The 13177-nt window shown below is 45.8% G+C and overlaps 1 protein-coding gene across 5 annotated transcripts in view; it reads left to right on the top strand.

Annotated features, from left to right (window-relative positions):
* cald1a (caldesmon 1a) overlaps positions 1–13177 on the top strand; it is a 105817-nt gene that overhangs the window by 61510 nt on the left and 31130 nt on the right. For 3 of the 5 annotated variants that reach the window (XR_013963586.1, XM_080757624.1, XM_080757622.1), the window contains exons 3-6: positions 2393–2530; positions 5612–5996; positions 6431–6514; positions 10647–10756. Coding sequence is in view for 4 of the 5 variants with exons in the window: in XM_080757624.1 (XP_080613750.1) it covers positions 2393–2530; positions 5612–5996; positions 6431–6514; positions 10647–10756 (717 nt within the window). In the remaining variant the exon portion in view is untranslated. The remainder of the gene's footprint in view (positions 1–2392; positions 2531–5611; positions 5997–6430; positions 6515–10646; positions 10757–13177) is intronic. The other 2 variants (XM_080757623.1, XM_080757625.1) reach the window with 2 other exon arrangements.

The following is a 13177-nucleotide window of genomic DNA, read 5'->3' as shown; positions in this document are numbered from 1 at the left end:
TGGCTGTGATGGCAGTCGCATGCAGCAGAGATGCCAAGGATTCTTTTTGTTCCATTTTTAGCCGTTGTCACCCGTTCTTCCGGTTTCTCATGACATTTTTGTTTTTTGTTTTTTTGTTTACAGTGCAGTTTCTGGGACAACGCAGTCCTTCGGGGGTTAAGTCTTCGACTCCCAGTCCCAATTCCCCGTGTCTCTCTCACTCACTCACTCACTCACTCATTCACTCATTCACTCACTCACTCACTCACTCACTCACTCACTCACTCACTCACTCACTCACTCACTCACTCACTCACTCACTCACTCACTCACTCACTCACTCACTCACTCACTCACTCACTCACTCACTCACTCTCTCACTCACTCACTCACTCACTCACGTGAGTGTGTCGTTGTGACAGGTCGTACACTCGTAGGTCTGCTATATTTTGAAAAAGTTTGAATGAAAGTTCAAAACCTCAGTCAACGTATTTTGATGCCCAACACTTAATTCAACGGCAGGAGTTTCAGACTCGTGGCAGAATATTCCTACATCGTGGCATTGGGTATTTTCACTTTCAGAATATGAGCCCTTTTTCCACCACTGTTTATTTTACTTGTAATATACTTTGTGGTAGAGTAGTAGACTGTTGCACCGTGGAAGGACTTGTGTTCGATGATCTGGACGGAATGCTGACGTTGATGGAATATGAAGGGGAAACGTGTTGTGAATTAAATAAGTTATTAAAAACAATTTCACTTTTTTAGGGGGAAATATTTCTCTACTGTATATGTTTGTGTTCAAATAATGCTGGTGAACCGGCCCCGGACTAGAAAGAGTGTTGTTTTAACTGTGTCGGTAAGAGTGTCACTCAGTATACCATCCGTTTTGGTATGCTCGCTTTGTTATTTAACCCATTCTGACCTGAGATCAGATTCATACGAGGTTTCCACTGGACACACACTGGCCTGATTAACCCATTCTGACCTGAGATCAGATTTTAAAAAATGTCAGTCGTTCTTCGATTTTTCAAAAATAGCAGACCTACAAGCTCGTAGCGCGCCACTCGGTGGCGCGCTATGAGCTTGTAGATCTGCTATTTTTCAATAGCTAAAGCATAACATGATGCTAACACCAAAATGGGTTCCCGTTCAGAATGGGTTAAAGTTCACACACATGCAGGTCCATTTGATACCATTTATTGTACACTCTTTGAGTTATACTGCGCACGCATGTGCGTGCGCACACACACACACACACACACACACACACACACACACACACACACACACGTGCACCAAAAAGCCTCGCCTGATATGGCCGTGACATCACTGTCCCCCAGGTCTTAGGTCTTGGGTGTTAACGGTTACGTGTGTGTGCTTTTACATTATAGGACTGCATTCCTCTGAGAGGAAAAAAAAGGGGAACGGTTATGGAGACAAAGAAAGCAATGAGGAGGGAGAGGGGGGAGGGGGGGGGGGTAGTGTGTAGTGTGGGGGAGGTGAGGGGAATTTCGTTTTAATGTTAAAAAAAAAAAAAAAAAAACACATAAAAAAAGAACGCACATGTTGAAATTAACGTGCACGGCATGTGTGTGGACGTGCGCTCGGCTGGCCCGGCTCAAAGGCGGCTGAGCGCTGCTTGTGATGTGACGTGATGTGATGTGATGTGATGTGATGTGATGTGATGTGATGCGAGGTAGCTGGGCGTGCAGAGACCACTTCAAACTGGTCGGGGCATTCGGCTGCCAGCTATACAAGGAAGCTACAAGGCTACCGTTCGTTTTCAGTGGAAGGCAGTGGCGTGTGGCGTGATCACCCGGCGTTTGTGGCTGCTGTACAAAATCTACAAAGCTATATACGGTCCAAGTTGAGCTGGTTTGAACTGTATATATAGGCTACAAAACCTCCCAAGTGTCTATAGGAGTGGTTGCACCACTCACTTAATGTGATGAGCTGAAAACAAAAAAAAGCCATCCTTGCTATATATAGAGCAAGGATTCCCAAAGATTTCAGGCCAAGAGACCCCCCAAAAATAATCCTATTTGAACTGGGCACAACCCCACCCTGGCGAGTTTGACTCGGTTCCACTGATAACCGTGTGGGTCCGGGGCATTTTGTGACGAGTCCTGCATTCATTATTTAGCGCGTGGGATGTCACTTTATATTTCTAGTAACGGCCCTCAGGTCTGTCAGTAGGCTGTCATCAGGATTCTGATGACACCAGGGTTGAATCCACCATATGTTGGTGTGTGGTGTCCATGACGGCTCGTTGAAACCCACGCTGTATGTACGGTACAGTACAGTGCTGTGCTGTGAGGCTGGTTGGAGGAACATAACGCACTAGGAATAATGTTGGGCCAAGATGGATTGGTTGTAACATAATGTCTCTCTCCCGTCTCTCTGCGTTCAGGATGGCGAGGAACGACGACGAGGAGGAGGAGATGGCCCGGGAGAAGAGACGCAGGGCGCGCCAGGAGAGGCTGAAGAGCAGGGAGAGCGAGGACGGCAGTGGGCAGCCCGACGGGCCGCAGGGCACCAACAGCCACAGGTATAAACGGACACTCGTTCGACTCTGAGAGGTTACACACATGGAACCAAATGGACCCGTTATGGTATGGGGTCCATATGGTCTTTCAGTAACCTTGATGATGCTCAGTGACATCATAAAAGGTATAGGTTTGTTTCCCTGCCCACATCCCCGTTTTTTTTTCTACAGGCGTGTGTTCGGGCATGGTGTTGACAAAACACAAGTCAATTGATAGAACAGCTTCCCTCCCAATAACGAGTTACACAAGTTGTTTCATTCGCGTTTTTAATACGTTTTAAAGCGCAAATAACATGCATTTTAAAACTGCTTTTAATATCTAATAATCATATTGTCTATGTCCCTCAAAGTTATTTCTAATGGTTTGAGCCTCAATCACCACTGTGATATAACCAGGCCTTGTCAATTTTTTCTGGACTTTGAAAGCAGTTTTAGCTGCAGTACCACAATGTCCTGAGGTGGAGAGGGTGCTGATATGCAGATTATTTAATATTTGAGTCATTATAATACTCATGCTAGATAAAACCAGGCTTGTTTCCATTCCATGCCAGCTTGGAAAATCAACAATGGTGGACATTGTAAACAAAGTGGAAATGCAAATTTGCAACTGAAGACTGAAGAAAAGGAGGAATTATACAAAGTAGGGTGACATTGATGACATCACGATGAGGCCAAAATCAGTCGAGCTGTTTCTGAGAGCAATTTCCATTAAAACACCCATATGACATGAAGGCCTGATTGTTCAAAATTGGTTATTTGTGGGGATAGAAAACACACATGGGAGCCCCAAAAACACAAAAGAAATTGAAAAAGTTGAATTTTATGTTATAGGTCCTTTAAGGCTTAAGGGATTCCATCAGACAGAGTGGGACAGGTGGCGCGTTTTGATGACGTCCGAAATGACAGAATGCCCACGTTATCATTGAGATATTTGCATTATTAAATTAAAGACTTCTTTCTTACCTAAACACAGCCCGCTGTTGGTGGTGGTGCTGCAGCACAGCTACATGGTCATTAACCCATTCTGACCTGAGATCAGATTCATACGAGGTTTCCACTGGACACAGACACTGGTCTGATGAACCCATTCTGACCTGAGATCAGATTCTAAAAATGTCATTCGTTCTTCGATTTTTCAAAAATAGCAGACCTACAAGCTCGTAGCGCGCCACTCGGTGGCGCGCTATGAGATTGTAGATCTGCTATTTTTCAATAGCTAAAGCATAACATGATGCTAACACCAAAATGGGTTCCCGGTCAGAATGGGTTAACGTGAATGACACGCCATGTTAATCCCAGGCAATCATTGCGGAGTCTGGACACAGTTTGTAACTAAAACAAGAAATGATCAATTATCAGTTCATTACCAGCACCAGAATTGTGTTATGAAATGTAAATATCTGTCTATCTGTATTTATGTGTGTGTGTGTGGAAACAAACAACAGGATCTGTCGAGGTCACTCTGTAATTGTGACTACAAATGGAACCAAAGGACCCTTTTATAACAATAAACTCTGAGACTGTACAAATGGACTGTTATGGGTCAATTTGGTTGTATTTGTACACTCGGGTAGCACATTCTCCAAACCATTATGTCGCCGCTCTCACGCACAGCTGTCGGTTGGAGTGTTGACATTGGCAGTCGGCAGGTATCTCTCATATGTGTCGCGGGTCGGCGTGTCCAGCGGGTCGACTGAGACTCAACTGTGTCACTGTTAAATCAGCGGTTGTGCTCCGGTGTACTCTGCTCTCATGCAGGTCTCTACGCACTGTTTTGCTGCGCTGCACTGTTATGCTGAAATGAGTTAGCCTAAAGAATTCTGAGGCATCATGGCTCGCGCGACCGTTTAGAGTTAGACGATGGCATTAAAAGTGTCTGGTTGCGTGGAGACGCGAGGCAGCCAATCAGAACTACTCGTCAGACTAGCATGTCAATCTGTTGTCTAGTTTTCATGGGCTTTCATTGACCAGCGCTTTACAAGCCGCTGGTAAAAAATAAACCCACGTCCGTCCGTCCGTCCGTCCGTCCGTCCGTCCGTCCGTCCGTCCGTCCGTCCGTCCGTCCGTCCGTCCGTTAGATGTGTAGTGTGTAGTGTGTAATCTTTCTTTTTAGCCAATGCTAATCCACCGTTAATTTATGTTGCACCAGGTGTTTATCAATCAACGACTTCAGCTTTGGTTTTGCACTGCCGAGCAGGCGAGCATAAAGTTCAACACACTATGACAACTCGATTGTTATACCAAATTGGAACCATTAACCAAAGCGTTACCTTAATGTTGATAATAATATCGACAATATATAGCCTATGATATAATATAACTTCCCTGACTATACCTTTGTTGTCGTTTTGTAAGAAAACGCATACACTTCCTCAATGAAGTCACATAACCAAGGCACGCAGGGGGTGATTGACAGCTGGAACAGCCAATCGCGGGGTCCACTCGGGTTTTAGTCATTACCCGAGCACCGAGACACACAGGATCCTTTCCCGAACGTACCCGAGAGTGACTTTAGTAAACGGAACCGGGACCGGCTGCGGGTGGGTTCGGACCCTGGGTATTTTCGGAGCTCGGGTAAGCCCCGAAGACCTCTAATCCACGCACTCACATCACACAACACCAATCTTGTATGGGGGTCACTGGCACAAGATATTTTCAGATGGGAATCTGCGGCCAAACACATATCAATGTTGGGGGGGTCCTTGACATTGCCACGTGTGTGTGCCACCGCATGCGCAGCCGGCAACAGTGGAAGTGGTGGGCCGGGGCTCTCTGACATCCAGCGCACAGACAGAGGCCACATTGTGGCTGCAAAAGTCATGGCCGTTTCCTCTCTATGAGCTCACTGATAGGTCCAGGGGCTCATCCAACAAGCGGGGCATTGTCCCGGGAAAGGATGCGAGGAGACGAGATGCGATGTGCAATGCGCACTAGTGTCCATTGTTCTCCGCAGGAACGCTAATGTTTGCCAGGCTGTTGTTGTGGGTCACGACGGATTGTGGAATAGGTGGGTATATAGGGGTGGCACAGATGGATGGACAATAATGATCAGTTGATAATGATCTCTCTCTCTCTCTCTCCCAGTGTGACAGAAGCGGTGTCAGTGAGCAGCTCTTTGGGAGGAGGAGGAGGAGGAGGTGACGACGAGGAGGAGGAGCAGGTCCTCATGGAGCGCATGGCCAAGCGCGAGGAGCGGCGGCAGCGCCGCGCGAAGGACGCGCAGGACCGCCAGCGTGAGGTTCCGGAGCCCGACGACGCCACGGAGACCACCGCCACCACCAACAACAACAACAACGACGCTGACGACGACGACCGCGGTGGCGAGGGCGAGGAGAGGCCGTCTTCCTGGCGCCGCCCGCACCATGACGAGGGCGAGGCAGAGACGTACGGCGGGAGGAGAGAGGAGGAGGAGGAGGAGGGGGAGCAAGAGGAGGCCCCGCTGCCTCATGCCGATGAAGACGAGGAGCAGGTATAGGCTTTGATTGATTGATTGATTGATTGAATGATCGACTTATGTGAGATGATCACAATTATTTTTTGCGTTATCGCTTCCGTTGGTCTGTGTATAAAGACCGGAAGTTGACGATCTACAAGCTCCCGACATGCACGGAGCTTATTTTTCTGCTGTTTTTGAAAGCATCTAATTGTCTGTTTTTTTAGCCATAGTACATTATGTATTTGGATCATTGGTATACCGGTCATCATCAAGTCATTTTCAGTTTTCATTTGATTTGCCATAATCTTCCCCTGCACAATTTTTGCAAAAGGCCAAACGGACACAGTCATTTTGGATACATTTTATTTGTTATTGTTTTGTTATGCCAAAAACGCAAACTTAAATTATCAATCGCAGTTATCTGTTCAACAATGTCAACTAAAATGTCCTGATGGTGACATCGGTAGGAGCAGGTGGGAGAGGAAGAGGTGGGGCGGAAAGGGGAGGAGCCAGAGGCGGAGCCACCTAGGAGGTCTTATCAGAGAGAGCAGGTGAGACACACGCCCCTGGAATTTTTCTTAGAGGTGGTGCAAGTGATTGTTGTCTTTTTTTTAAAGAAAATAACTGTTACGTGGCTTTACATTTTGATAGTAATCATTGCTATTTTTGAGTTTGTTCCGTAACAGGAGTCTCCCAAGCTGTCGCACCAGCTCTTTAACACTTTGAGTGCCACCTTGTGGACAAAAGTGGTATAGGGCTTGGGTGCCACCGGGTCAGAGGCAGATTTTACTATGACACACGTCCATTTTGTCGCTAGCTTAAATGCTAGTATAGCAAAAGAGGTAATACTAGCGAGCTAAGGCGATGTCCATCCTATCTTCCAGAGACGTTAATATTCTCATTGCGACACAAACAGTGTGGGCGGGGCCCTAGCAACCGGAAGCGATTCCAAGAATGGAAAACAGCGAGGTTTTCTTATATCGATATAAAACGCCTTAGAACGAGTATACTCATCCTGAGCACCAAGCATATGAATTTGATAGGACGGGGATACTCGTCTAACTCTAAAAGCATCAAATGTGTTAATCCAACAGAAAATACATTTCCAGGAGAGACGACTCATACAGGAATATTAGGACGATGTGATTAAACAAATATCTGCAAACTAAATTGGGTACTGGAACACCGTAAAAAATCTAAGCTGATGAATCAGTTCTCTCGCTTGATTGGATGAAATTGGCAAGCGCTGGATATTAGACACAGCTAGACGGAAGACTGAACAAACAGTGAGTCATTGAATGATTAGCTTTAACCTTTCAACAACATATTTTTTTTGTTTTAACCAAAAAAAAGATATCTCTTACACCAGTGGTCCCCAAACCTTTTCATGTCAAGGACCACCAAATGGACACTCATTAACCCGCAGACCCCCCATTTGAAAAGAGCTGCCAGGGACCTCCATAAGAGAATATTTTTACGGCTCTAGCCGAGATACCATGTTACCCGATCTTAACCCGTTTCATTTCAAGGACCCCCAGTTTGACATGGGTATTAGTCTACCGACCTCCATTAAATGGCGTTTCTATATCTCTGGGACCCCCAATTTTTATTGTAAAAAAATCAATGTTAATTTAACTCTGAGAGTGTATTAGAAGTATTGGAAATTGGAAATACTCAAGTAAGTAAAATGTACTTAACCCATTCTGAACGGGAACCCGTTTTGGTGTTAGCATCATGTTATGCTTTAGCTATTGAAAAATAGCAGACCTACAAGCTCATAGCGCGCCACCGAGTGGCGCGCTACAAGCTTGTAGGTCTGCTATTTTTGAAAAATCGAAGAACGACTGACATTTTTTTAATCTGATCTCAGGTCAGAATGGGTTCATCAGACCAGTGTGTGTCCAGTGGAAGCCTCGTATGAATCTGATCTCAGGTCAGAATGGGTTAATTACAGTACTTGAGTCAAATGTACTGCTCCGTTTTCGCAGGAACACGCAGAGGACCGCGCACCTCGCGTGGTTGTCGACGGCGACAATTCAAATCGGGGGGATGAATCAGCCCGTTGGGAGGCTGAAGGGGCCGCCGCGGCGTCCTCCGCGGAGGTAGAGGCGGACGACGTGCTTGTAGATAGTGTGTCCTCCTGCGACAAAGCCGGGACAGAGCAGGAGGACCACGAGGTGTCAGAGAACGGCTTGGACGTGGTGAGACATTTGGGCTCAGACAGTGTGGCGATGATGCACAGCATGTGAGCTGTGGTGAAACCACACTGGGTCATTTCAGCGTTTTCCTCCGTTCATTTGGCCCTTTTTATTTTGTCTGGTGATAAAAAAAGCACAGGGGGCGAGGGGGTGAAAGTGACAAAGCACAACGTGGTGAGAAGTTGTGTTTCTATAATAATAATGAACTTTTTTTTGCTTAAGCACTTTTTAAACAAAAACAATATAGCAATACATCATAAACAATTTGTGAAAATAGGATGACAAGAGTAGACAGCAGCGCACAATAACAGTATCAATGAGAATAAATGCACCAATGTCTGCTGTTAGGGGGTTAAAAAGGCTTTCCTTAATATAAAGATGGGTTTTAAATTTAGATTTAAAAATGTTTATGGAGCTATAGCAAGCCTGAGGTCCAATGGGAGGCTGTTCTAAAGTATAGTGGCCATAATGGCAAAGGCCCCGGTCACCCTCGGTCAATCAGCCTAGACTTATAGGAACAACTAGTAGAGCCAAAATCTCAACAGTATAATGAAACGGCATTGTAATTGCCCTAGTAACATTAGCATTACCACAATATGGACGCCAGGTTGAAAGTGGTTAAACTATACTACTATAAAATTATTATAGGCCGTAGGGCCGTAGGGGCGGCGGTGGCTCAGGGGTAGAGTGCCTGGATGGGAACCGCAAGGTTGCCAGTTCAAACCCGGGCTCCCCCAGAGTTACTGTCGAAGTGTCCTTGAGCAAGACACCGAACCCCTAATTGCTCCCGATGTGCTAGTTGGTGCCTTGCATGGTTTCCGCTGCCATCGGTGTATGAATGGGTGAATGTAATGCACAATCTATGTAAAGCGCCTTGGATAAAGGCGCTATATAAATGCACCATTTATTATATTATATCTCTTCCAAATTAATTTGGCTTCTCGGGGTATAGAACGGCAAATTATGCTGGCATACATATTTAGTAGTTGTTCTCTGTTGAGGAACTGGGAAAAACACCCCTAAATCCTAGTTTATGTTCCGTGTCACACGCCGAGAATATCAGCTCAGAACAAATCCTTTGTGAGCGCCTTTTGAGCTTCTGAAGAGTGTGACCAAGCATATATCAGGGGCAAATTTTAACCCATTTAGACCTACCATCGATTCTACAAATATCGTATAAATCCTGACCGTTTTCTGAAAAACCTATGTTTTCTATGGCCAGTGGTTCTCAACTTTTTTCATGTCAAGGACCCCCAGAATTATATATATATATTTGGCTGCGGACCCCCCCATCTGAAAATATGTTATTCCAGGGACCACCCACCCGGAAGCAAAGATTTGAGTTAAACACGTTCGCTATGTGAAAGAATATAATTCGCCAGAATGTGGTTCTTTAGACATATCCCACGAGTTGGCGAAAAAAAAAAAAAGATTTTAAAAAAACATGGCAGGCCAAGACGTTGAAATTACCCAGACACCCCGTGTGGTCACAGTGTGGGTTTTGCACCGGAGCCGCAGGTTTTAAAAGGTGTGGTCACGGAATGCCGCTCGATGATTATTATCATTATTATTTTCTCTTTTTTTGGTTTTTCAAGCACACTATACGTTTAGGGACACAGTGTGTGTTTTTACGCATGTCTTCTCACACCCCAACACCCCCCCCGTTGTCCTCACCAATGTCTGTTCCTAAAATTCTACTACAATTTGGGGACTTTTCAGCCCTCACACGTTTTGTAGTACAAGTACACACACACACACACACAAGCTCCACCAGCTCCACCACAAACCAAAAACCTGTGTAATTTCAGATGCCGGGAGAGGGTGGAAGGCGATGGCGGCACAGTGTAAGAGCCTAGTTAAGTCATCATGTTCTGCATTATGCGATGCGGCCTCACATATATGTCCTAATTTTAAACCATGGGGGGGGTGCAATTATGTCTCTGGAAGGATGCCGTGAGATGCAGCAGTGAGAGTCTGCATGATAACGGGGCGTAGCGGGGATGAAATGTATAGGTTGGCGGCGCGGTATAGGTTGATAACGGGGTGTGTATAGCGGGGATGAGATGTATACGTAGGTCGGCGCGGTATAGCCCGCGTCCAGTGTCCCTTCATGAGCGAGCACGTGTTCATGGAATTGCCTGGTTTATTCTTTGTCGTGTGCGCGGGTGTCGTTGCAGTGCATGCGCGCCGCAGAACAGTCCTCCTGGAATGGAGCCCCCGCCGTGCGTGCGTGTGTTTTGCAGTGTTGTGTACACGCTCTTTCATTGCAGTGTGGTCTGTCTCTCTCTCTCTCTCTCTCTCTCTCTCTCTCTCTCTCTCGTTCTCCACATCTCTAGTTCTAATCCCTCTCCACTGTATGCAGTACACAGACACACTTGGCACGATCATGTCACACAAAATGTCTCCGCCCATCTCAGCTGACACTGGTGGCCCCTGGTTCTCTCTCTCTGGTTCTCTCTCCCCCCCCCCCCCCCCCCCCCGGCAGATGAACGAGAGAGGCGGGGCCAGGGAGGACAGAGAGAGGAAGCAGAACGGAGGTCTGCATGAGGAGACTCCGCCCCCCAAGCAGCACAGACAACCAGAGAGGACCTTCAGGTATAAAACACATAAATAAGGCTGACTGACACACTTCCTGGTTCCCTGCACTGCCTTGAGCCCGCCACCATGTGAGACAATATTGCTCCTGGGAATTGTGCATTCTTCTGCCAAGGAACTAGTATTTTTAGTCAACTTATAATATGTCGTCTCTGTCGGGTGGAAACATAATACGTCATGTGTCCAAAACGACGTACTTTTCAGGATTCAAATAAAATCAATGTATCAAAAGTAGCAGATCTACAAGCTCGAAACGCATCAGTTGTTGATCTGCTACGTTTGATGCTTTTATGTGACGCTGTAGTGTAGATCAAGTAGGGCATAATTTACGAAGAAACACAAACGATGATAAAAAAATATGGATCTAATAGGTTTCTGCCCGACAGCAATGATATGCTGCGTCTCATTTATAAATGAAACGACTCTGTCTCGTATCATTGAGTTGACTCCTCTTGCTCTCTAGCTGTGGAAAAGTACCTTCTGTAACTCAATACGCCTGATAACAAAGATCAAGCTATCAGCATGGTATACTGTAGCAGAGTGTCTCTGCTACAAAACGTGGGCTCCTTCATTCTTTCTCTGCCGCTAGCTGTTAGCATAAATGAAGTTAGCCTATATGCCACCATCCGCGATCACTTTAAGAGAAGGAGTTTTCACGGCCAATACACATAGTCAAAAGAGTCCCGCAGACAGACAGACACAGACAGAGAGACACGCAAACACACACACACACACACACACACACACACACACATAGCCGTCTGGGACAAATGCGACTGCGAGGCCCTGTGCGAACATTTTTGTATTAATTAATTCATTGATTAATTTATATCCAAAACTATACCAAAACAGAGCACATTTCTATCTATACGGTCAAACCTTATTTCAGTCAGGACAACTCATGAATGGATGGAATATATATTTATTGAATATAAAATGAGCAATATATCATTTATGATGGTTTGGCGATGAATTGGATCTGCTTTTTAGGGACTCAGATCAAGCGCATGCAGTCCCAACCATTGGGACTCTGAATCCCCCCCGTACCTAAACTGCAGATCCAAAACGACAGGTGGTAGCTGGGGTGGAGGAGGGTGAGCAGCAACAGTATCAGTGTGCAGCAGCAAGCAAGCAGGATGAGCAGTGCAAACTTCCAGTTTAAGTAGCCGGTATGAAGATGGAATGAGTGTGTGATTGGATGAAGTGAATCATGTGAATAAGAACTTGGCATTTCAACCTTTGGCATTTCTTATTTTGCTCATTGTATTTGTAAAAAGCAACGGGTGCAGAATGGAAATGTGTAGTAAAGACGTTGATATCTAAATGAAAAGGGAACGTTCCCTTTTGTTTTTGGTCAAAACAAGGTTTATTCCACGGCCCAGAGCAGACTCTGTGTTGCATTCCATTAGACTTCACTAGACCGGACGGTAAAGAAGGAAGAGGTCTTGCATCGTCACACACCCTATCATGTTCATCACTTCCGGTCTGGAAATGTGGCTCTTCAAAATAAGTGCTGAGCAGGGAAAAATGCTGCCGTGAATTATATCACAATTTATCAATAAATGCTGGCGGATTAAGAGTTAATGTATATACCACTGTGTGACTTGTCTAAAAGTTGCGTTGTTAGTGTGTAGATCGGTACCCTTAAGCCAATTGATGCTCTAACGAGTATGAATTTAGCTTCAGTCTGCATAAACAGTAAGCTATCTGATCAACAAACATAAGGAAAAAGTCAGTGCCCTGAACAATCCGCACGGACAAGTGAAAGTGACGTATGTGTGCCTTCTTGCATATTCCCCCATTCTGCTGTAGATACCAAGCCGTACCATATCCAGATTTATGGACAAACCAACGGTTTGTTTGCTCTGTGAGTAAAGAAAATGAACGAATAATGAAACTGTAGTGTGTTTAACAATTGGTCACCCTAGACTGAAGTCCCAACCGGGGGCAAGCGCTGTCACTGAAACCTGAGCTGTTACCTTATAGCCTTGGCACAGTGTTTTGTGTGTGTGTGTGTGTGTACCTGCAAGCACACACTGTATGCCATGTGTGTTTGCCTTTGCGTGACAGAGAGCCATTACAGTACAGTAGAGTGTGTATTATTCATTTGGTATCGCATAACTGTGTTTACCTGTACCCTGCATCCAGCTTTGTAGTGTTAACACACGTGCTCTTATGCTGTATACTTCTGATCTTGACCTGTGTGCGTGTGTGTGTGCGCCCGCCCGCCCGCCCGTGAGCGCAGGTACATTTACACGTGCATGTGTCTCCCAACACCCTGACAAAAGTCACCGGCGTGCGCGTGACCTCACCAGACGGCATCACGTTACCCCGGTCGGTGTGCCTTGTTTTGTGTGTGTGTGTGTGTGTGTTGTCTTGTGCGTGTTCTTGACACTGTGTGTGTGTGTGTGTGTGTGTGTG

This window comes from Protomyctophum bolini, assembly GCF_963924005.1.
Source record: "Protomyctophum bolini genome assembly, chromosome: 23".
Classification (NCBI taxonomy): Eukaryota; Metazoa; Chordata; class Actinopteri; order Myctophiformes; family Myctophidae; genus Protomyctophum; species Protomyctophum bolini.
The sequence above is the reverse complement of the archived record's forward strand: the minus strand, read 5'-3'. Positions and strand labels throughout refer to the sequence as shown.